Source organism: Vanacampus margaritifer, chromosome 16, assembly GCF_051991255.1.
Source record: "Vanacampus margaritifer isolate UIUO_Vmar chromosome 16, RoL_Vmar_1.0, whole genome shotgun sequence".
NCBI classification, from domain to species: Eukaryota; Metazoa; Chordata; class Actinopteri; order Syngnathiformes; family Syngnathidae; genus Vanacampus; species Vanacampus margaritifer.
This window is the reverse complement of record NC_135447.1, coordinates 5,838,998-5,863,139: the sequence shown is the minus strand read 5'-3', so window position 1 is coordinate 5,863,139 and position 24,142 is coordinate 5,838,998. Positions and strand designations below refer to the sequence as shown.

General features: G+C 38.8%; 1 protein-coding gene across 2 annotated transcripts in view; it reads right to left on the bottom strand.

Annotated features, from left to right (window-relative positions):
* Positions 1–6,769: 6,769 nt before the first annotated feature.
* flrt1a (fibronectin leucine rich transmembrane protein 1a) overlaps positions 6,770–24,142 on the bottom strand; it is a 47,272-nt gene continuing 29,899 nt past the window's right edge. Inside the window, exons 2-3 of one of the 2 annotated variants that reach the window (XM_077547437.1) lie at positions 22,602–22,842; positions 6,770–12,725 (exon numbers count right to left, since the gene is read on the bottom strand). In XM_077547437.1, coding sequence (XP_077403563.1) covers positions 10,597–12,642 — 2,046 coding nt within the window. In that variant the 5' untranslated portion in view covers positions 12,643–12,725; positions 22,602–22,842 and the 3' untranslated portion in view covers positions 6,770–10,596. Of the gene's footprint in view, positions 12,726–16,053; positions 16,189–22,601; positions 22,843–24,142 lie in introns of those variants that run through there. The other variant, XM_077547438.1, reaches the window with a different exon arrangement.

The following is a 24,142-nucleotide window of genomic DNA, read 5'->3' as shown; positions in this document are numbered from 1 at the left end:
TGGTGCATGTTTTAGTAACCTTTTGACCTTTTTGTTTTTGTTGACCTTGATATTGACCTTGTTCTCTAAAACATATAACAGTTTCAGATATGCAAAAATGTTTTTTTAACAGCAATAAGGAGTCAAAGTATCCATAAAATCCCAGCCATTCATTGAAAATTAATTGAAAATTCAATTCAAATCCCTGCTCCGATTGACCCTCAATTCGAGATGTAGTGTTGTCCCGTCACTATCAACAAGTACACCAAGTTGAATTAAAATCAAAATCTGCCCATCGTCTGATTTACGATGTAATCCACAGCGAATCCTAGAACTTTATCAGGACAGAAGCAGATCCATCAGACTTGGCTTGGAAAGAAACTGGATTGATTGATTGATTGAGGTGTGTGTGTCAATGAAGGGCAAAGAGAAAGACTAAAGGAAAACCGCAGAGTGTAAGAGCAGGCCTGGGGAGGGGAGCTGCACACGTGGATAAAGCGAGACCCCCTGATGGGGCAAGGAGAGTATTGAATCAGACAGAGACAAATGGAGTGTGAGAGACAGAGAAAGAAATTCAGACATGTGCCTGCTGACCTCAACTGTTTTTTAAATTTATTTATTTATTTTTACAACTAATCAATACAGGCAATTGTGTGTGTGAGTGTGCGTGCTTGTGCACACGGCACACTTGTTTGTGCCTCTCCCAATAAAGATCAGAAACTGTGACATTACCTCAGCCCTGCCTTCCTGGCCTCTCAACCTTTGCACATGCTTCTATTTAATTTTGTAGCCAGTAATCTTATAAAGAACGGGAGAGGTCTGATGCACTTAGACTGGCCCGGTCATTGCGCTCAATGAGCAAAGTGGCAGATAAAACATCAGTGCTGCACAGCAACATGGGAAATCGCAATTCACGACACTTTCAAAGCAACAGTTGATTTAGTCATTTCGGGAAAACTGGTAATTCCTTACTAAAGAAACTAAATAATAGAAGGGTTTGTTTTCAGGTCATGCTTAATAGTTGATCAGATGAGGAACAAACAATGCCAGAAAAATAATTTCTCACATGCAGCTCAAGAGAAGCTAGACTCTCCATCCCTGCTCTTGTCTTATTGCTTCTTTGGATTGCATGTAATCACCGTTAAAGTCTCCAGGGGCTCCAATTTATGAGACAGCAAATCTACGCATTAAATCAACACTCCCTACACACCAAACTCCTCCTTGAGAATGCCACGACGCTTCTATGACGATGTCAAAGAAATATTGTGAACCTTGAGCAGAATGGTGGCCGTCTCGCCTGTAATTGATTGCTAAAATAATGGAACATAAACTATACACTGCGGAAACACTTCAAGGACAGTTGGTTGAAACGGTTATTTGTTATTCAGGCAGTAACAAAAAGGGCATCTAGGTCATATGAGGTGAAAATTACCACCTGCATGTTTAACTCATTCACAAGCCATTGACGGCTATAAACGTCAAAAATTCATTTGAACTATTTCTATTAGTTTAACATTTTTTCACTTGAGTCAACAAGAGTATGAAAACCTAGGAAAAAATCGTTATTGTACATTTAGAACAGATATAAAATTTGTGATTAATTGTGAGTTAACTAGTGAAGTCATACGATTAATTACAATTAAAAATTGTAATCGCCTGACAAGATGATTATAAAAAAGTAGGGGCATCAGGCGATTAAATTTTTTAAATTGTAATTAATCGTATGACTTCCATAGTTAACTCACGATTAACCACAAATTTTATATCTGTTCTAAATGTGAAATAAATAAATAAATCTAGGTTTTCATACTCTTGTTAACGAAAGTAGAAAAAAAATGTTAAATTGAAAAATTTTAATGATTTTTTTTTACGTCTATAATCGTCAATGGCAGTGAATGGGTTAATGATTATGTCGTGAAATGACAACAGCAATAACAACAAATAGTTGAAGTGAAAAAGACAAAAGGTGGACAGAGTAACAGGAGCAAGACATTGCTATAATCAAATGCTAAGAAATTGAGGTTACCAGGTTCAGGCAGCACAGTGAAATGGAGGTTCACGTTTAGAACTTGACTGTGTTGAGTTTGCGCGTTATCCCCATTGCGTAGGCTCTCCCAAAACATGTTAGTGTAACATGTTTTGGTTGCCAATGCCAATTTGTATTTACTTGTAATTGCCTAACATTTGTTTTGTGGAATTGTTAACGTTGGTATTGTATTTTAGTTTTACTAATACTGCGCATGTCATGAGTGCAAGAGAGAGAGGTGTAATAGAGCGAGCCTCGTTTGAGAAAAAGAGAGAGTCGAATAAAAACAGGCCAGCTTGAAATCCTGTGCTCTCAGGGAAGACACCAGAAAACCAGAAACTTGAATCTATTTGTAACCCGCCTTTTCCCGAGCCTCTGAAAACAAGAATAGCATTACGTTAGCTAGCCATACAATTAGCAAAGCGCAAAACGACTGACTGACCCTCCTCGCACGCCTGCCAACAAAAATATGTGCCCCCAGGCGTTTTTTTATCTGTAAACAACATTTTCAAGCGTCACCTTCATTGTTTTATTGAACCACAAACAACATGGCGTGATTGTCAAGGGAAAAGCGGATTAGCCCGGTCGCTGTAGCAATATTTCTCCTTCGGTGGTGAACACAGAAAGAGGAAAAGGTGAGATGAAAAGAGAGACTGTGGATAAAGCCCCAAATATGCTTTCAGGATGATAACGGGGTTATTTTTAATCTTGTCAAAAGGTTTCAAGATGGTGGTCGCAAATCCTTTGTATATTACTCCTGGAAACGAGTAGAGATATTTGAGAGGCTGCTAGCATTGATATCCTCATTGTTCATATGAGCAGCTTCTATTTATCCATTTCAGAGACAGAAGAGCCGACATAATGCTTCATGTTTTAGTCACAGGTCGGCAACTTATGAAATTCTGAATATAACAAATAACTATTTATTTATTTATTAGAGCTTGGACTCACTGCCAAAATTCACATTCACATACTTATTTACTGTTTAACCAGCAAGTCTGAAATCAACTGGAAAGTGTTACTAATGGCATTTTTGTGGGAAAAACGTAGTCCAAAAAGCAAATTTGATCATAATAATAAGACTTATAAGTGCTTTATCTACACCATATAATGCCCAAAGCCTCATATTCACTTTATTATTATTATTACTTTTTAAACATATTGGAGTGTACAAAGACTGTATGTGGCCGACCCCCCCAACAAAACCACGTCAACCTACGCAAAGCTTTTCCTTTTTAGTTTAAAATAAATTACGTTAAGAACTCCAGGGTCGCAGAACCCAGAACTTTGCATGTACTCTTATGTTAAATGTTTAGTATGAAAATGCACACTTCCAAACAACGATGAGGGAACCCAGTGACAGTCCATGGATTCTTGTACACTTAATAAATTGCAGAAACAAACTCTTTCAGTACCTAATAGGTTGAGGTCCATTTTTTGACATTAAAAAAAGCTCAGCTCAGCACATTGTTAATGAGGCTATCGTTCATTCTTCCCACTAAACCGCACACACTTTTGCACACGCACGCACACAATTTGTCAGCCACTCCTCCTCCATAAATGGTGCAGTTTAAGTGAACCAAATGCCTGTGTAGAGCACATAATGTATATAATGAGGCAGATGTTTGGGGGGGTGCGAAATACAGTATTTATACCTGTGCAGGGAATGGAGTGGTCGCAAGATTATTACTATGGTAACAGATGGGCAGACGCCTATAAGACACAAGGACATATCAACCTGCAAACAACATAAAAGATGCAATAAAATCACAAAATGCTTGTCATAAAACAATAGTGCACTGGTAAAATTACACTGAAATTACTGTATCCCGACAAATGAAATTAAAGTAATATCAATCGATTCTGGATCCTTTTACTATAAAATGTACCAATTAGGATCATGTAGACCCGAAGATTAAAACCAACAGACAGAAAGGAAAAAAAAAGGTGGGGCTTAAATCATTACTCAATAACAAGGGAGACAGTATTACAAAAATTAAAAAGCCTTTAATGAATGGGCACAGCTCATGTACATCTTGCCAAAAATGAGCATTTTTCATCCCACAGGCTTGCATTAATTCACACAGCAGTGACACATCTTTTGCACAAAATATTTCTTGTTACCTCGGTGTTATGTCGTGCCAAACAAATAGTGGAATCACTCAGTGGCATGAAAGTCACTTGCAAATACACACAAAATGAACTACAGCGGACTACAATGAATTCCCTATTTTTCATGGAAAACAATGATTGACAGGTCATTATCGTTTTTTCCCATGCAGACATTTTTGGGTTAATGCCAATGGCGGGGGTCCAACTATAAAATAAAATGATCCACAGGATGATTCACAGTCCAACAGTTAATGCAACTTCTTTTTTTTTTAATAGACAAAACTCAAAATTACAACCACCTGCCATTGGTATATAAAAAATCCACAGACCAACTTTGCTGTACAATCGCTCGTCTCCATTCATTGGGACAGCAGCAGCTTTGCAGGCCAACTTGCAACTGCTGCAGTTTTCCAGTAATTGAATTATTGTAGTATTATCAAATGACTGCTGTGGAAAGCTTTTACTATCCAAGACCCCTTAAAACATTTCTCGTCCCTTGATCTAATTGTGAAATCGCCATTTGCTCCACAGAACCTCGTACTGATCGAGAACACAGTTACAGTCTTTAATTGTGACTGACTTGATATCCACAAGTGATTTGTGTTGCAGTAGATTTTGCGTGGCTTGGAAAGTCAAAACCCAAGCTTCTTTTTTTCTTTTAAACAATTAAATGATAACAAATAACGGTATTGGATTTTTTAATAGGTTTTAGGTGAACTAATGAATACACACACACTCGCACGCACGCACACACACATACAAAAAAAAAAAAAAAGAGAGAGATCAATGATGATGTCATGTCAAATCGGTAAAATTACCGAATGAACAATACTGAGCTCTCCAGGAAAAAAAAAAGATAATAAATAAAATGATAACAGCAATTTAAAAAAAAAAAGTTTGTTAAGTGTACTTTGTCTGCATAACAGGCTAATCCGCTCTAAGACATCTCCATTATCCTTTTCTGTGCAATATCATCAGTTGGCTTTATTTCAACTGACATATTTTTCATTTCCCTTACACTGTTTTCTTCCCTACTCACAGTGCAATTATATTTATATAAAGTAAAGTCATAATAAAAGTAGAAAGGATGAGCAAGCTTTCCTAAGAGCTATTAATATATAATCTATCCACTTATTTCATTATTGTTTTAAATAAGAAATCAACCCAAAAGTATTCTTTATAATAATGTGTTTTACATGCCCCTACTAGTCTAAACACATCATTTTGATTAATTATACGTTTGTGGAATATGAGTTAAGCAGCAAAATCTCAGAGGGCGGCCATTTTGCTACTTGCTGTTGACTGAAAGTCGGCTCGTGTAATGACCAATCATGGCTCAGCTTCAGAAAACAGGTGATCCGTGATTGGTCGTTGCCTGAGCCCTGAGCAACTTTGATGTCATTTTCAGTAAATATCCTGCGTTCGAGGATGGTCGGAAGTCGGACTTTTCAGACTTCAAATCGGGAAGTGCGATTGGGAACTCCCCCGTGAACTCGGAAATCCCACTTGCAAAGTCGGAAAAAAAATAAAGTACCCCGAATTCACCAACAGACTACAATGTGACGTGACTCTACAATGGCGAACCCTTTGGAAATACAGACCCTGAATGGTAAATCACAATTTACTCGAGTATAAAACAAGACATATCGACATCACGCCATAATCTCCCTGCATGAAATTATATGGTGAACTACTGAACTGTATGAAATGCTTATCAAATAAGATAAAAACAACACATGAAGTAAAATTGCCAGGAGGCCGAAATGTGTTTTGAGCACCAAAATAAAACACAATTTATCACTATCCGCTATTTTGGTTGTTTGCTTTTGCCTCAAACGCTTTGGGAAAAAACAACTCGGATAAATCTGATTTACGACCATCTTCTAATGAAGCAAGTGGCAAAATGGTCGCCCGGTGAGATGAAAAAAAAAAAAGGGTGTATTTTGGTACACACACAATCGTAATCTTACGGCTGCATAGATTATTGTAAACAACATTTATGGGTTGACCCCTTTAAATATCAACAATTAAGTCAATGCAGGCATATCTATTGTTGGAATAGTTAATTCAAATGCTCTACAATAACCGTTAGTTTACAAATTTGTAGCACACATTTAGTATTGCCCCAAAAAAAAATCACACAGCCAAGATGTAAAAACAGTGAAAATTCACCATGATTATTTACCCGTTTCTTTGTCTTTCGCCACTTTCATTTCCAACCAGAAGTTACAAATTCAACAAATACAAACTCACATGAACTCCAAATCTGGCCAGGAGAGTCATTTTGGGCTTAACTGTACTAGAGTTTAGATGAAATTAAAAAAAAAAAAAAAAAAAAAAAGGACGGCCCCAGCTTTGTGGGTATTAACACTTTCTCACATTTTCTGCGGGAAGACTCTCTGCAATATGCTGGGATGTAATTGTGAGAGGGCTTGCCTCACCATCTCTGTAATTGTTCATCCAAAGCTGTTTGAGGAAGAAGAGACCTCAACTTTTCTACTAAAGCTACAATTTTAAAATTGTCCAAAATGTCAGAAGTGTATTTCCACACAGCACCACATAGCAAATGCTGTAATCCAACTGATTTTTGAGGAAAGCTTTCTTAAAACTACGGATTATTGGTAAACAATAATTTTTCATTGCCCTTTTAATTTGTATTTGGTCGGGACGCACACCAGCATCTTGAAAGGCTGCAAATCCAATTAACTTGCGGTACTCTGCCTGGGGAATGTTGCTGCCATTACAAACTGTTTACGATGCTCCGACGCAGTTGATTCTCGCTCACACCTACACTGAGCCTGTGGGTAGGGAAGAAATGTCGGCGAGAGTTGTAAGGCAATTTAATTAAATTTACAGAAAGAAAAAAAAAAAAAAAGTCCAAGGAGAAAAATTACTAAATTACACAAACTGAAACACTGGTGGCATTTTATTTTTCCTTAGGTTCTTGTGATTTTCTGAAATGCTTTTAGTGTAATAATAACCAGAGATTTGTCCATCCAAGTCAAAGAGGAAGACTCATTTGACACAGGCAGACATAACACAAAAGTACTGGAGTCCTCATTACAGCACAGTAATTGCTCAGTGTGTACAAACGGAGGAGAAAATACAGCCACTGTCACTTAGATACGTTCATATCCTAATTAAGGAAATTTTGCATTCTATCCACAAAAATGAAGACAATGTTAGAGCACAACATTCATTATATGTATCAATAATAAAAACAGAACACAATGATTCACAAATCCTTTTTAACCTGTATATGACAACATTGTAAGACGGTGTATTTAACGGCCAGACTGATTGTTATTGATTTTTTTTTCAACGATTCTCCCATTTCGAATGAAAACCAATGCCAGCTAACAAAGTTTGTCGCTACATGAACAACAGCTTGTTAAAACTCTACCGTGCAAAGTGAAAGCAATATATCAACAACAGCCAGAAATTTCGCCAACCTCACCGGGCCCAAGGATCTAGTGACGCAAAATTGAAAAGCATGCCGTGGTCTGATGAGTCCACCTTGAGTTGTTTTTGGAAATACTGCGTCCTCTCATCCAAGCATAATCTTTTTTCAGGATTGTCCCTGTTTATTTCAGCAAGACAATGACACGCCCGCATTCTGCTTCGTAGTAAAAGCGTGCCGGTACTTAACTGGCCTGCCAGCAGTCCAGACCTGCCTCACACTGAAAATGGAAAGAATTCCACCTACAAAGCTTCGGTAATTAGTGTCCTCAGTTTCCAAATGCATATTCAGTACTATTAAAGGGAAAGTTGATGTATCACAGTGGTAAATGTGCCTCTTTCCCAGCATTTCTTTTTCTTTTCTTTTTTTGAAAAATATGTTATAAAGTTAAAAAGGAGTGAATGGTTTATTTGCACACAAAAAAAAGAAAGTTTTTCAGGTTGAACATTACCTGTACAATACATATCTTTTCTTTGAAGTGTATTCAATTGAATATAGGTCGAAAAGGATTTGCAAATCATTGTATTGTTTCTATTTACATTTTACACCGTGTCCAACTTAATAGGAATTGGAGTTTGTAATTGATTCAGTTGGATTTTGTCCTTCAAAATATAACTGTGAGCACAATTATTTCCCACCCATCTTCAAATAACCAAATGAGCCCAACTGGCCCACCAAAGCCCCACAAATGCTGTAATTTAAATTCTTCATTTGCGGTTTGGCGTCTCACGTTCATTCCAGGATCTTCCTGCTTTTGTAAAAATGTCTCCACGCACAGTTGTTTTCAATTCCTGTTGGTCTTGTGGTGAGGCGAAAAGACAGATTTCACCAATAAAAAAAAAGATTACAAAATCTTTATTAATTCCATCTGATTTGACACAAATTCATTTAATTTCACATGTACATTTGACGCAAATTGGTGGCACCCTTTACCCTCAATTTCAATACAATTTCAGAGAGAAAAAAATGGTGTGGTTGTGGTCCTGATTATATTTATACAAATGATGAGAAGGTACAGTAGGGATGGGCATTTCTTTGTTCTTTGGGGGAAATCAATGAATTGCTATTTTTTAATTTCAATGGCATGATAAAATTGTTTCCTCTGAATGCTCTGTACTTCTGTTTCAATGCCAAACTCGCATAAACCGATGCTGCCCAGATGAGTTGCCATAATTTAGATGTGGCTTAAATTCCCACAGGCTGTCGTGATGTTTTGTTCTTTACACCATAAACACTTTTTTAACTGAATCAACGGCAGCTCTGCTAAACAATTAATTGATTAGTGTGTATATTTCTAGTTTATTATGACTGCAAAATAGCAATTAAAGAATATCAACATTCTCTCAAAACGAATTATCCAGGCCAGTGACTTTTTGCTATTTCTAGCTTTTGGGTGCAAATAGAACTATAACTTGTTCTGACGTGTTGTCAGAAACTCTGTAAAGCTGTGGCAGACAAAACAGTCAAGGAAGCACAATTGGTTTCCCCTTTGGAAGTAACATGGTAATAAACAACATTAAGCCCAAGGTCCAATTCACAGCTATTTGTGAATGACAAACATATTGATGCATGGGTGAACTTCATCATGACAAAGCTATCAATTCTGTGTCTTTGCCAGTGCCCGGAGAGGTAACTTTACCCGCCACCGTGTCTCTCATTACATTTATTCCGCTTCATTCCTAAGTGCTAATACATTTTCAGTGCCACTAGGTAATAAAAATGTCAGAATGACTTTTACCATCCAAAAAACAAACAGCAATAAACCTTTCTCATCACCCCATCTTTGAACGACTCCACCAGTCAATCGGCTTGCTCACTCGTGACTTGGATAGCCCGCTCTGTGAAGTCCACTGTGACGCCTCATTCATCATTCTCCCAAGGATTTGTCTCAAACAGGAAACTCACAATAAGTTTTTTTTCCCCCCAGTTAAATTTGTTACTTTCAGAACATGTCTGTCTACAGGCTAGGCGTAATCAGCATAATTCCACAAATGCCAAATTGAGGTTGCTGCCTTAAGGCCTAATTTGCATGAGGTCTTATTTAAAAAGACATATAATATACTGTAGAAACCTGAAGACAAATTTTTCTGCTTTGATATAACAATGCACAATGTCTCAAAAGTGTTTTTTCATAAATAGTGACAAATGTGAAAGTGGTTTTCATAAATAGTGACAAATATGAGGGTGAACAGTTTAAAGGTGTACACAAAAACACAACAAAAACATGGAAGAAAAAAAAAAGAAGCTGCATGACATGATATCTTGAAATCAATATTTAAAAAAAAAGAGAGCACATAATCCAATCAATACCAAATTTAATCATCTACACACTGTGACACTTGAATATGAATGATCTGAGGTTTAACCAAGGTTGACTCTGGTGATATAAAGATCTCCAACCTGCCCAAAACTGAAAAAGGTCATGACGAGCTTTACTTTAAGACAAGTGGTTATTTCATTTTTGAATTAGAACAGTTCACAGCTTTACAAAGCCCTTTCCCTGGGTAGCTGGTCGGGCGTGATGATAAAATTGAGGCGTTTGGAAAAATCATTTGATCAAATTTCATAGTGTAACAAATGAACAAGAAGGAGATGAGTATCAGAATTGTCTGTTCAACGCAACTTCCATTTGGATAATGGATCCTTTATGAGAACAAACGTCAGTCTCCACTATCGTCCAATCGTTCCACAGTGTATACATTCTTTGCTTACATGTCACAGAGGGAGAGCATACACAGTAAAACATACACGGGGCCATTACTATGATGTAAAGAAATGGTCCACTGTGCATTTACACAAAAGATGTTTTGCCTGCTCCCTGTGGTGAATTGTTCCCACACAGTTTCAGGTCCAGATAATCAAATACTGTCTTCTTAGTGCAGAAAACCACAGGTAATATGGAATGGGAGACCAGAAGTCAAAGGCACAGAAGGGTGCTTCTGGAGTGTCCATGTGGAGGAATATTGTGCATCTGATACAGCTTACCAATGATTCTGTGGTCAGGATCTGGTACAATACATCATGTGTAACAGTAGTCTATATCTGGGATTCCTCCTTCTCTATAGCCCCTGTTGGTGCTTTGCCTCGCATTAGACATATGATTGGCACCTTTGTACAGGCCGGTGCCATTCGACGGGTATATGGTATGAATGATGTAATCCTCTTGTAAGGGTTTAGGCTGCATTGACTGGCAAGCTGCCATCGGCGTCATCTGTAACCCCGGACCACGGATCTCTAATATGGTATTGTCTTTCTTGGTGCCTGACTCAATGTAGTCATCATAATTCTTGCTTTTGCGGGAGCTGTTGCGAGTGTAATGGTCTCGGGAACACAAGTGACCACTCCTGTGTCCATACCAGCAAAAGATGGCAAAAATAAGTGCCAGAGATACAATTGCAGTAGCTCCACCAACAATCCCCGTCAGCGGCAGCACCGTCATAGGTTGCGAACTATTATCTACGTCTTCCTCCAGTGGACTAGGATCCGAAGTTTCCGCTTTTGCACACACCTGAGCTTCATCGGCGTCAGCTTCTCCTGAAATGCCCACTTTGTTGTCTGAGCTGGCGGGCATGGGCACCATGCAGATGATGTAGTTTGAGCGCGGTTGCAAGGATGTAAGCAGATATTCCCGACGATCACCCCGGACCAAGGTCTCGGTGATCGATCCCATGGCATTACCGACGCCTAGTCGCAGCCAACTAAGCCTGAAGGACGAACTTGGCTGCGCTACACTCCAGGTAACACGGACACTATTATGAGAGAGAGGCTTGACATTGAGAGCCAGACTCTTCCCTACACCACTGTTGCTGAGAGTGAAGTCCAAGCCAGAGTCAGGAAGTCCTAGACCAGGTCGCTTAGACCGGAGGGTGAAGAGAGACCCTTGGGGTGGTGTGTTGGTGGTCGAACTATCTCCTCCACCAAGACCTGCTCTGTCTTTACTCCCAGATGTCCTCACCACTTCGCATTCCTCCATCTCTGTCGTCAGGTCTTTCAAGGCCATTTCTCGCACCCTTTCAGGCCCGTGGCAGTTAAGGCCTCTCACCGTGATGGCGTTACCACGGGCATGTAACCAGTCGTACAGCCAACGCAGGTTACAGCCACAGTGCCAAGGATTGCCTCGCACCAGCAGCTGACCTAAGTTGTCCAGGTCTTTGAACAGCCCCCGCGGCAGGGTCGTCAGGTTATTTCCAGAGAGGTCCAGTCTTTGCAGCCTATGCATACCATCCAAAGAACCACGGGGCATGTGAATCAGGGCATTCTCCTGTAGCGACAGGCGCTGGAGATGAGCACTAGGAAGGTTGACAGGCGGCGTCTGGAGAGAGTTGCGGACTAAGGACAATTCTGTCAAGTTGGACAGACGTGAGAAGGTGTCGTCGGCAATGCGCTGATTGGCCAGAAGATTCCCATCTAAAACAAGACATCTAAGCGAGGTGAGACCACGAAAGGCATGTGTAGGGATAGTGGAGATTCTGTTGTCATCCAGACGGAGTTCTTCCAGAGATGCCGGCAAACCTGAGGGGATGCTGGATAGATGATTACGGGAAAGAAAAAGTAGGCGCAGTCGTGGGTTGTCTGCGAAAGCCTGGTCCTCAATGCTAACTGTGGAAATAGAGTTGTCATCCAAGTGAAGTTTCTCCAGAAGGGGCATCCGAGCCAGAGCGCTACGAGGAATGGTGCGGATGTTATTGTCTTGCAAATGCAGCTCGCGGACAGATGGTGGCAAGTGCACGGGGAATTCGTCCAGTTCGTTATCATAGAGGTAGACTACGCGTACGGTGAGCTGGCCTTCCAAGGAAGTTGGAAGGCCCGGGTTGTTGATCTGGTTGTTTTGAAGGTAAAGCACGGATGCAGAAGCAGGCAGTGAGGGGATGGAGCTCAGGCCACGATCATTACAGTAGATAAAGTCTTCATCGCATCGACACACGGATGGGCATATCGGGTCTTTTTCTCCAATGTATCCTTGTATTGTGGCGGCGGTGAACTCAAGCACGCACGCGCACATTGTCAAACTAAGTAACAGCAACTGCAGTCCAGCCTCCAATTTAGCATTACCAAAAGTTGCCATTATGGTGAGTATGGGGGTTAGTTTCGTTCTGGTTTTAAATTGCTCAAATTGCTGCAGTGAGCTGGAATCCAGTGACCTCGACCCTGTAAGGCAGAGAGAAATGACAGTTAGCAAAGATGAAGAAATACTCATTTGTTGTCACCTGGGATAAGATTTGATTGAAAATGAACGAGTGACAAAAGAATTTCTAATTATAATAACACCATTTTTCATTTGATCAAACATCTGGTGTGTGAACAAATTGTCTGCTAAGGATTGCCATCATTATTGTGTCAATGATTTATAACAAAAGAAAGAAAGATAACATCACAGTTAATAATCATTTTTCAGATGTCCCCTTCTGCAGTCATAAATGGTCTTGAGCTGATATACGGAAATGACCAGATTTGTTGACGACTGTACGCAGGCATTAGGTTAATGCTCAGTCCGTGCGTAATATGTCAGGCGTGCTATTGGGCAGCTAAGAGGTCCTTTTGTGCGCTAATTTGCATCAGGCATGTTATTGGACAGCTAAGGGGTCCTATGAGGGAATATATTGAGTCCGGAAGGAAGAAAATAGGAATATAACGGACAAAATCAGGCGGAGTTATTGAAGCCACGATATTTCTCTTACACTGTCTGGCTACACTCTACACTAACTTGAGTGCCTGCGTGGATGAGGTGCCCCGGCGAAACGGGTGGGTGGGTGTCCCGGCCGCTGGCGAATGACAAATGACGGACTGGCAAAATTGACTCTGGTTATTAACTTTCACCTATATTCAACTGGATCAGCCGATTCCCTTTCGTTGTCATGTCATTTGTAATAGTCCTTTAGTTTTGGCTTCCTCTATGCTGCACCATTCCTCCTCCACCCGACTTCCTCTTCTCCACGCTGTATCAGACTTAATCACTGTCATGTCGGTGTTGTTATTTTTGCTCACGTAACTTTCCCTGACCAAGGCTCGCAGTGTACACTCAAGGCAAGACAAGTCCCGGAACAAAGCCAGACCATCAAATTAAAACATATTCCAAATGGCCTTTTTGACTTGAGTGATCTTGACAGAATTGGACTTCCCTCTGTATTTTATAATTCAACCAACTGTGCAAAAGCAACAGCAAAATCTCAAAACTCAAATTGACAAATTCGGCTCTACATTTAGAATTACGCTCACCATGTTGATAGATATGAAGACTTAAGAATACTCTAAATTATTTAAGAGATCTTGAGAGTCTCCAGGAGTCGCTAGCAGATGGTTCCATTAGCCAGACAGAGCTCAAGGCACTTTTCATTATCAAGAAGGCAAGACAATGCACAAGAGTTTAATTTCATCATTTAGGTGAGCCGAGGGCTATTTCTGATTGGGAAAAAAAAAAAAGGCTACATAATGAAGTGTCACATTTTAAAAGTGTGTATAATTAAATATTTTAGCTTTAATGTAATTTGGAAGTGAATGTGTATTTTATGTGTGGGGTGGAACTTAAAAGAAATTACATTTTCACAGTAGCAGAAAGTAAAATTATGAGGAAAATCAATGTAGACACACTTCACGAGGTCATTGAAGTTTTAAAGTGATGAAGAATTACACTTCAGATTCAAATAACATGCTCAACCAAAATATTATCTGTAATGTACATACAATATAAGTGCATATAATTACTTTCTGCAAGCATTAACCCTGGAGAACCCAAGAACCCTTTTCTTCTTTGGAAAATTATGAATTATACACTAAATGACTGCTATAAATTCACTGAACACCAAAATAAATATCAATGTATTCCCTAATTTAGGATTAGGGCGAAATTTGACCCTTTGGGATTTAGGGGTATCATTTCGAAAAATCTGTATAACAAAAACTGTCACTAAAATATTTAGAATTTAAGAAAATAATCAATCAAATACACAGCTACATTGAACAAGATCATTTTTTTGTTTTATTTGTTGCATTTTAGCCATCTTGTCACCACCACTCTGGCTCATGTAAGTGCAATATTCATCCACTAGATGGCCCCATGCAGGGGTCAGAAGTGGCACTCTGGACTTATGAAGTTAAATTTGTAAAAAAAAAAAAAAAAAAAGGTCTTTGTTATTTGAGTAGCAGAATTTATAGGGGCCAAATTTGACCCCGTGGGTTCTCCAGGGTTAAGTGCAATGCTGATGCAGCAATTGTCGAAACAGCTGTTGCTCAGCAGGATGCCGGTCTATTGCAAGTGTTCTCTGATGAGATGCTTGGCAATTCACATCTTACTTGAGATGATGAGAGGGGTTCTCAAAAGTGGTCACGATTTTACTTTTTTATTCTTCTGCCAGACTATAAAGGGTACACTCTATAAATGCCTGAGCCCTCTTCTTGTGAGCCGGAGTGCTGTTGTCACTACTTGAAACATGCAAAGTAAGTAGCCTGTTGCATATGTTTAATGAATGATGAGATCAAGCTCGATCACTACTTGCACAATAGTACATGTGAGCACGACACGCACGATAATTCAGCGCTTTGAAAACTGGCGGACTGCATACCACGCTGGAACAATGACAACTTGAGCCCTTTAAAGTCATCAATAACCAGGGTCATTAGTCAAACCTTTATGGGCCACACGGCATCAGACACACTCGCGTTGTAGTATTGATTCCTTTTCAAATCCGAGTGAGCGGACAGAGACAGTCAGCGCTCATGTAGATTACAGTATTCTCAAGGGTGTAAATAAAACAGAATGGTGATTGACCAGAGGAATATTAGCTTTGTAGGGAATTTACATTGTTGTGTGGAAGCCAAAATACTCAAGACATCGTAGTTAAGTCGGTACGGGTATGGGACCATCCGACCATATTTGACTTTTTTTTTTCCTACCTTATGATCAAAGTCAACAAAAGGCCTATTTCTTTGATGTAAAAAAAAAATAAAAAATCCTTTCCAGTTCTGTTTGAAAACAACCACAATTATTTCCACAGATGAGCCACAAGATTATTACTTATACTCAAGACATTGTAGTTAAGTCGGTACGGGTATGGGACCATCCGACCATATTTGACTTTTTTTTTTCCTACCTTATGATCAAAGTCAACAAAAGGCCTATTTCTTTGATGTAAAAAAAAAAAATAAATCCTTTCCAGTTCTGTTTGAAAACAACCACAATTATTTCCACAGATGAGCCACAAGATTATTACTTATACTCAAGACATTGTAGTTAAGTCGGTACGGGTATGGGACCATCCGACCATATTTGACTTTTTTTTTTCCTACCTTATGATCAAAGTCTACAAAAGGCCTATTTCTTTGATGTCCAAAAAAAAATAATCATTTTCTGATCTGTTTGAAAATAACCACAATTCTTTCCAGAGATGAGTCACAAGATTATTACTTATACTCAAGACATCGTAGTTAAGTCGGTACGGGTATGGGACCATCCGACCATATTTGACATTTTTTTTCCTACCTTATGATCAAAGTCAACAAAAGGCCTATTTCTTTGATGTAAAAAAAAAATCCTTTCCAGATCTGTTTGAAAACAACCACAATTCCTTCCACAGATGAGCCATAAGATTATTTAATTCTATTATTATTGCTGAGAACTCGGCAGCTCTGCAATTGTTTGTTTGCATCGTATACGGACGTTTGCGGTTCAAACGCACTTGATTGATTGTCTGACCATGCATGACGAATTTTGTGGACGCTGACCCATATGCGGACAATGCGCATATACAGTTTCTGTCTACATTTCGTCTCCGTGCACATGGGGAGCACAGAAGCCCGAGATGTGGGGGTCATGTGCTTAGCAGACAGACAGTCGCCTCAGGGAGAACACAGGACACACAACGACCCCCAACCTAATACTGGAACCCGAGACTGGATCAATTTACAAATTATTTAAAAAAAAAAAAGGCAAAGATGGAGAGAGTGACAAAAAGGAGCTTTGAGTGAGGACCTTTGAATCCCATTTGCCATTAACCCCCCCCCCCCCCCTACAGAGAGACGGAACAAGATTTGAGATGACCGGAGGGGTCGGGAGATCCACTTTACTGACGGCAGGGAAAAGATAATAGCAAGCCCGCAGCTTATCTTACATGCAATGTTTATGTATCTTGTTGTTGACGGAGGGATTGGACATGTGGAAAGGAGGACGGAAAACATGACAGTTAAGGCGATGACAGAAATATAGGAAAGGGATCTGAGATGAGAAATATTGAGAAGCCAGGGGGGGTGCGGCCTATTCATTTGCTTTGTGTGCATGAGGTTATTTTCTATAATAGTGTAGCTGTTTTTGCAATCATGTACTGTACTTGGTGGGTAGAAAAATGGCTTTAAATCGCCAGAAAAACAAGGTTTGAATCAAAACCATCATTTTCCTCCCCATAAACATGATGAAAGTCTTCATTGTCATTCATTACCATGAAATATTAGGATGTCAAAACTTTATGATAATATCACCCGTATTAAACATTCTATTTGACTGATTTAAATTCCAATCCATATGAAATAAAATGGTGTTGACTTGCAAATACAGAGTGCTCCACATGAGAGTAGATTGATGTTTTTTTTTTGGGGGGGGGGGGTGCAGCTCCGAGAGCTCTTAAGTGACTTGATATTTAGCTCAAGAGCACCGTGACATGTTTTGCCGCCTATCCCGCTGTAACCTGCGCTGTCAATAGCGCCACCGGTCGACTTCAATGATACCCACTGCTGCTACCCCTAAATTCTCGCGGCTCGGTGTTTCGTCCCCGAGACGGGCAGATTACAGGTAAATCCCTCGCAAAAGGGCGGAAAGATGCGTACAAAGAGGAGAATTAATCTGACATTGACTGGGCGTGGGAGAGGATTTTATTCAAACTGTATCACGTGTAAAGTCAATACAAAAGGCTTGAATGCTTCCCCATATATATATATATATATATATATATATATATATATATAAATAAATAAAAATAAACAAAATTTAAAAAAAATAAAAAATATATATATTTAAAACCAATTAGAGCGGTAAAACTCCTTCTCCTTGACTTCCTTTTGCAGAAAATTTTAAGAAAAAAAAAAAATGAAATTCCACTAAAATCCCTTATTGAAGCGTGACAACCACAGCCTTGGCTTGAAGGAAGAAGATACTTTTACAAGAAGATTTTCTATAAAAAAAAAAAATTTAAAAAAAAGAGAGATGTTTACTGTCTGAGAGTGAACAATTTCCTCTAATTTATGTTAGCACAAACAGCAGCATTAAATAGGAGCCAAATGAGCTGCGGATGTCGACAGAGAGGAGGTGATCAAAGAGTGAAATATGATCACTGGCACGAGTGACACATCTAAAGTTTATTTGCAGGCTTGTCTGCCAAGCTTGCAGCATTAGACACCAATGGGACTGAGCGAAAAAAAGATCCTCCATTCTGTAATCTCAAGGCCGGCGAATAGAGGCATATTCTGAAGATGCACTAATACCCTATTAATATTTAAAGCACCCGTATGTAGTTATTTGACTTGAAAATGCCATGGCAACCCCAAATCACTGACTTAAGTGGTCTATCATATCTGTGGACCAGCCTGGACGCTTCTTATGCTGTGTTGTGTACAAACTCTTCACCCACAATCCTGCTAGCTAACAAGCAAACAAACAAACGTGATTAGCACATGCTACAGCTATATGGGGAAGCATTCAAGCCTTTTGTATTGACTTTACATGTGGTAACAGTTTGAGTAAAATCCTCTCCCACACCCAGTCAATGTCAGATTCATTCTCTTCTTTGTACGCATCTTTCTGCAGAGCAGCCCGCCCTTTTGCGAGGGATTTACCTGTAATCGGCCCGTCTCGGGGACGAAACACTGAGCCACGAGATATATTAGGGGTGTTAGAAAAAATTACAGCAATTCTCGAAACGATTCAATATGCGGCCGAATCGATTTTTAAACATCAATTTTTTATGGGAATATTTGACAAAAACGTTTTACTTAGGGTTAAGATTCACACATTAAGCATGGAAGAATGTTATATTAATGAAACATTGAGCCTTGATATTTTATTTCAGTGCTGTTCAAACATGAAGCAGCCTGCAACCTGTTTGTTAAATGCAGTGACTCAGTTATAAGCCTGAATTTTCAGATAAATAAATAAATTTTCATACAAATCTTACAGTGTAAATGTACAAGTTTACTGATTAGTATTTTCTAAATTTGAGTAAAAAAAAAATAATCGCAATAATTAATTTATAGATTTGTATTGGGATTAATCGGTATCGAATCAAATCGTCACCTATGAATCGTGATACGAATCGAATCAATTCTCACCCCTAATATATATATATATGTATAGATATGCTTTTTTCATGACTATGTACATTGTAAATTTTCACTGAAGGTATCAAAACGAGGACAATAATAAAATAAATACAGAACTAAATAGCCATAAATTTGACCTGATTACCTTTTTACACATTCTTGGCATTCTCTCGATGAGCTTCAAAAGGTAGTCTAGGTTTTCACCTTAAAATTGCATGAAATTAATGGTACGTTTCTATTATTTGGCTGATGGGAGTGATGACGCATCCGACAACACACTCTTTGTTCCAGCCATAAATATACAAAGCACTCATGTCTCCTCGCCATGTCCTCTTTTTGTTCAATCTGTTTATCACTTGGATTTAATTTGGAACAGTCAAAAAATGTTTTTGGTTCATTTCCCTGCATAATTTCTCTTGTTTCTTCTGTGTCTACAAAAAGATCTTTCTTAACGTCGACTCTCGCTGAACGCAACATTTGCTTGATCCCATTTTCAACAGACTTTATATCCTCCAAACGGAAATCTTAAGGAGAACAAATGGCTTCTCTTGAGAGGCTGAAACAATAAACGCTGGCACAAAAACAAACAAACATTCAGCTACAAGCTCCTTCTGTCTAATCGAATGTGATCCAAATGGGAATGGCATCAGTCATGTGACTTGGAAAAATAATGACATGACGTTAAATCAATAAATCAAATTCAAGTACATTTGCAGGAACTTCACTTCTGTGCGCTAGACCAGAATTTGTCGTTTCGAGATAACTGTATGCCTGCCGTTTATGCAAATGTTGACCATTGTGTTGAATATTATCTTTGCACATTGTTGGAGCTGATTATGTGCACTGTGGCGAAGATCGCAGTAGATGAATAAACATATAAGCTGCCTTTGGGGCTCCGAAAAAGATCATCACGAGTGTGGCAGAGACTTCACAGCGTGGGGTCTTCTCCTGCATCGACTTCCATCCGTGCAACTTCTATTCTTATTGTCATCATCGTTTTATTTTTCTGCTCATCTCAAGTCTACCTCACACGGTTGCTAAGCGCGCAAAACACACGTCTTTCTTAATGCATTTATGAAATCGCATGGCCTCACTTTCACACCAAAACATGAATTATGTTTAAATAGGATCAGTCGAGAATTGTAGACTTTTCCAAATCAAATTAATGATGGATAAAAATTGATTAATGAAACAAGCAAGTCCAAGTATCATGGGTTTCGCAGTTTTGTAGAAAGGAACTTTGATGACCACTGTGTGCAATTTCATAGATTATACAAGTAGCTCACCCACATACAAATTTAAAAAAAAGATAAAAATAAAATATATATATATGTGTGTATATGTATATATGTGTATATATATTTAAAAAAAATATATATATATATATATATTTTTTTTTAAAGGAGAGCAATGATGATGTCAAATCGAATGAACAATACTGAGCTCTCCTGGAAAAAAAAAATTAAAAAAAATAAAATAAAAAATAAAAAGAGAGAGCAATGATGATGACATGATGAATGAACAATACTGAGCTCTCTGAAAAAAGAAGAAAAAAAAAAGATTATGCAAGTAGCTTTATTGATCACTGTTACAGCAGGTTCAACTGATTGAACTAGGTTAATTTATCTCTTGTTCAAAAGTACTCTCTCGACTCTCCTTCATTTGCAGCTAAATTCTGGACTGACAGCCAAGTAAATGCGATGTCAAAGCCATTTTCTACAATCGTTCTCAAACATTCAATGATTAGTTTTTCTTCGTCGGAGCAAAAAAAAAGGCAAGAAAACCGCCTGAGACAGTTTCATTCTAAATTGCCGTTTGTTGTGTTCACTTTGGCATTAAAACAGCCGATTTTTGTTCCTTTTGTGTTGTAGCATTATGTGTCACAGCACAAAGAACCATGTCTCGGCGCAATGAATACTTGATGATCTCGGAGAACTCCACAAGCTTGTTGAACAACATTTACTACTCTCGCCATCTGGTTGAATGGAGGCATTCTCGATACAGCGTGATTACGATTACATATTCGGCCCATTTCCTGTTACAATTGTGTTACCTCTTTTTCTAAAACAAGAAAAATATTACAGGATGAGTGAAAATGTAAAAGAACTAACACTTTGATGCAATATAATTCTACCATTTTGGTTCACAATAACCAGGAAATATTTATTTATTTTTCATTTGAATGAGCGGCACATTTTTATGTTGCAATCGTTAATCAGATTCCTGCCCTTGACACTAACGTGCTATATTCTCCTCTCAGAAATCTTACCATTCACTAAAGTTGTCAATATCAAAAACCTCAATTTAATTCTACCATTCGTGGATTGGAGATGCTCGTGCAAACTAACAATCATTAAAGGGAAAATCAACCCAAAAATATTCTTTAAATTAATACAGTATGTGCCCCCACTAGTCTAAACACAACATTAATTTTATTTTATTTTTTTCTGGAGAGCTCAGTATGTTCATACGGTAATTTTACCGAATTTCTAATAAAAAAAAAATAAAAAATTTTTTTTTACATTTTTTTATTTTGTATGTGGGTGAGTATGTGCATGTGCGTGCGTGCGAGTTTGTATTCATTAGTTCACCTAAAACCTATTAAAAAATCCCATACCGTTCACCTAAACGGAACACTTCAGAACCCAGCCAGAGCCGTGAGGCCGTCAGGAGACCCGAGGAAGGACCAAAGAAAAGAAAGGAAAGTGAAATCCAACACCGACCAGACACCACCCACCACAACATTCAGATTAATCCTGCATTTGTGGAACATGAATTAAGGAGCAAAGTCCACCCATTATTATCCATTTCAGGGGGCGGCCATTTTGCCACTTGCTGTCGACTGAAAATGGCATCACAGTTGCTAAGTCAGGGTTCAGTTAACGGCTAATCACGGCTCACCTGTTCTCTAAGTTTGGTCATGTGACTTTTGCAAGCTGAGCTGTGATAGTTTTTTTTTTTTTTTACCTGAGCAACCGTGTTGTCATTTTCAGTGGACAGAAAGTGTTAAAATGGCCGCCACCTGAGATGAATAAAAACGGGTGGATTTTGCTGCTTTATTCCTATTCCACAAATGGAATATTAATCAGAATACGGTATTTAGATTAGGAGGGCTGTATAGAACATGTTATTGTAAAGAACATTTTTGGGTTGACTTCCACTATATCCATACTGTATATATATTGTACACATGTACAAAAAAATAGGGATGGGCGATACCTGGCTTTATTTCAAGGGATCATAGTCGTGACTGCCCTCTTGTGAATGTTTTTACGATCAGAAGTAGAAATTAGAAGAATAGAAAATTGCCATTAATTGAATGCAATTTTAAGAGAACATGCTATACAGTATTGGCATATACAGGTCTTTCTTTAAAATGATCTGTCAAAAAAAAAAAAAAAAGGAGAGCAATGATGATGACATGTCAAATCGGTAAAATTACCAAATGAACAATACAGAGCTCTCCAGAAAAAACTTAAAAATAAAGATCTGTCATTGTTTTTTGGGGAAATTTTATGTATCAAAAGTACAAGTGGTATCGGTACTTGGTGTCAGTATCTGTGACTACTGACTACTCAAGAGTTGAGTACTAGTATCGATCGGAAAAAATGTGGTATCAAATATCACAATAAAAAAAACACACATATTTGAATGTAAAATCTGCTCCAACATTACAAGCAATTGACATCACTTTGAGAGAAACCAAAAAAAAAGTAACCTTACCTTTCTTTCAGTGCCATTTGCTCTACATTCCCCCTCCCCCCCCACACGCGATTCCTTAAAGTGCGCCAGCTGTATCTTCTCCAGCTCCTGCCGACACGTCGTCCATAAACTGTGATACACGAGGTGTTGTTTGGAAGTGCGTTGCCACTATCAGCCGCAGAAGCTCTCCGGAGTCTTTTTATTTCCCGTTTTTTTTTTTTTTATGTCAATGAGATGCCGCCGCTGGTGTCAGATGGGCGCTCTGTGGAGGAAGTGATGACAGATAAAATCACAATGGGATCACAGCTGACCGTCAATGTAAATCAAGTGTCAAGATGTCACATTGTGGAATGAAACTGTAATGGCATTACTGATCTCTCTGCAGGACATCGCCTGTCAAGTGCCCTGTATGGCACATGTCACATACAGCAAACTAGTTTAAGGTCTTTATTTTTTGGGGGGGGGAATTACATGATTTAGTCTTCAACTTTCATTACGCCCTCTTGAGCATAAATCAAAAGTGTGTTTGCAAAAGCTTTGCTGACGCTTATTGAAATTTCTCTCCGTGCTTTTAATACCAATTATAAAAATAAACTGTCAAACCACTTGAAAATTCATTTGATTTCCCATCAAATATAACGCTGCCCTCATCTGTGCTCAGTTGATGAAAGACTCTCCATAAAAATCCGATCAAAGTGAGTTCAAAGAAATACTTCCGAGTCTGCTATCTTAGCTCAAATATGATGATATCACAGTATTCATTTATACCAGTACAACCTTCCTCAAAGATTTTCACTTCAAAAACGGCTATTGTGCAAAATCATGCATTTGTCACTCACGGGACTTTAAGTACATCTGACAAAAGAAGTGAAAATACTTTCAGATAAACCTTAAGCTAAACTCGGATTCAAATGAATGCTAAAGTTGTGAAATATGAGCGCGTTAGGTAGGAAATCTGGCATATTAAACTATAATCAAGCAGTGTCAAATAAGAGTCGCACAGTCAACAATGATTTTAAACATCCTAAGTGATTTTTAAATGGCGCCACGGGGCATCCAGACTGCTTGAAAATACAACAAAGAAGAAACAATAGAGAAAGAGAAGAAGCTAGACCGTTAGCTTTTCTGCTAATTACAATTTTGCTCGCAAACTGTCCTTGTCATTTTTTTTATTTTAGTGAATGACTCGCGAGACACATTAGATAAACACTCACAAGTCAAGACAACAAGATGCTCCTTTATTGCTGTCCGGCAACAGCGTAAGCTTTCTAATTGGCTATCATTCCGTTCCACATCACAAACACATAATTCGGCCAGACCCTGTGTTGACCACACACATAAAGATTTGCACCTTGAAATAAGTTCAACATTTACAATTTTCGAATTTCGAGCCCGCTACCAGTTGAGGAACCAGTTGAGGTGGCTCGGGCATCTGGTTCGGATGCCTCCCTGGGGAGGTGTTCCGGGCATGTCCTACCGGCGGGAGGCCCCGGGGACGACCCAGGACACGCTGGAAAGACTACGTCTCTCGGCTGGCCTGGGAACGCCTTGGGATCCCGTCG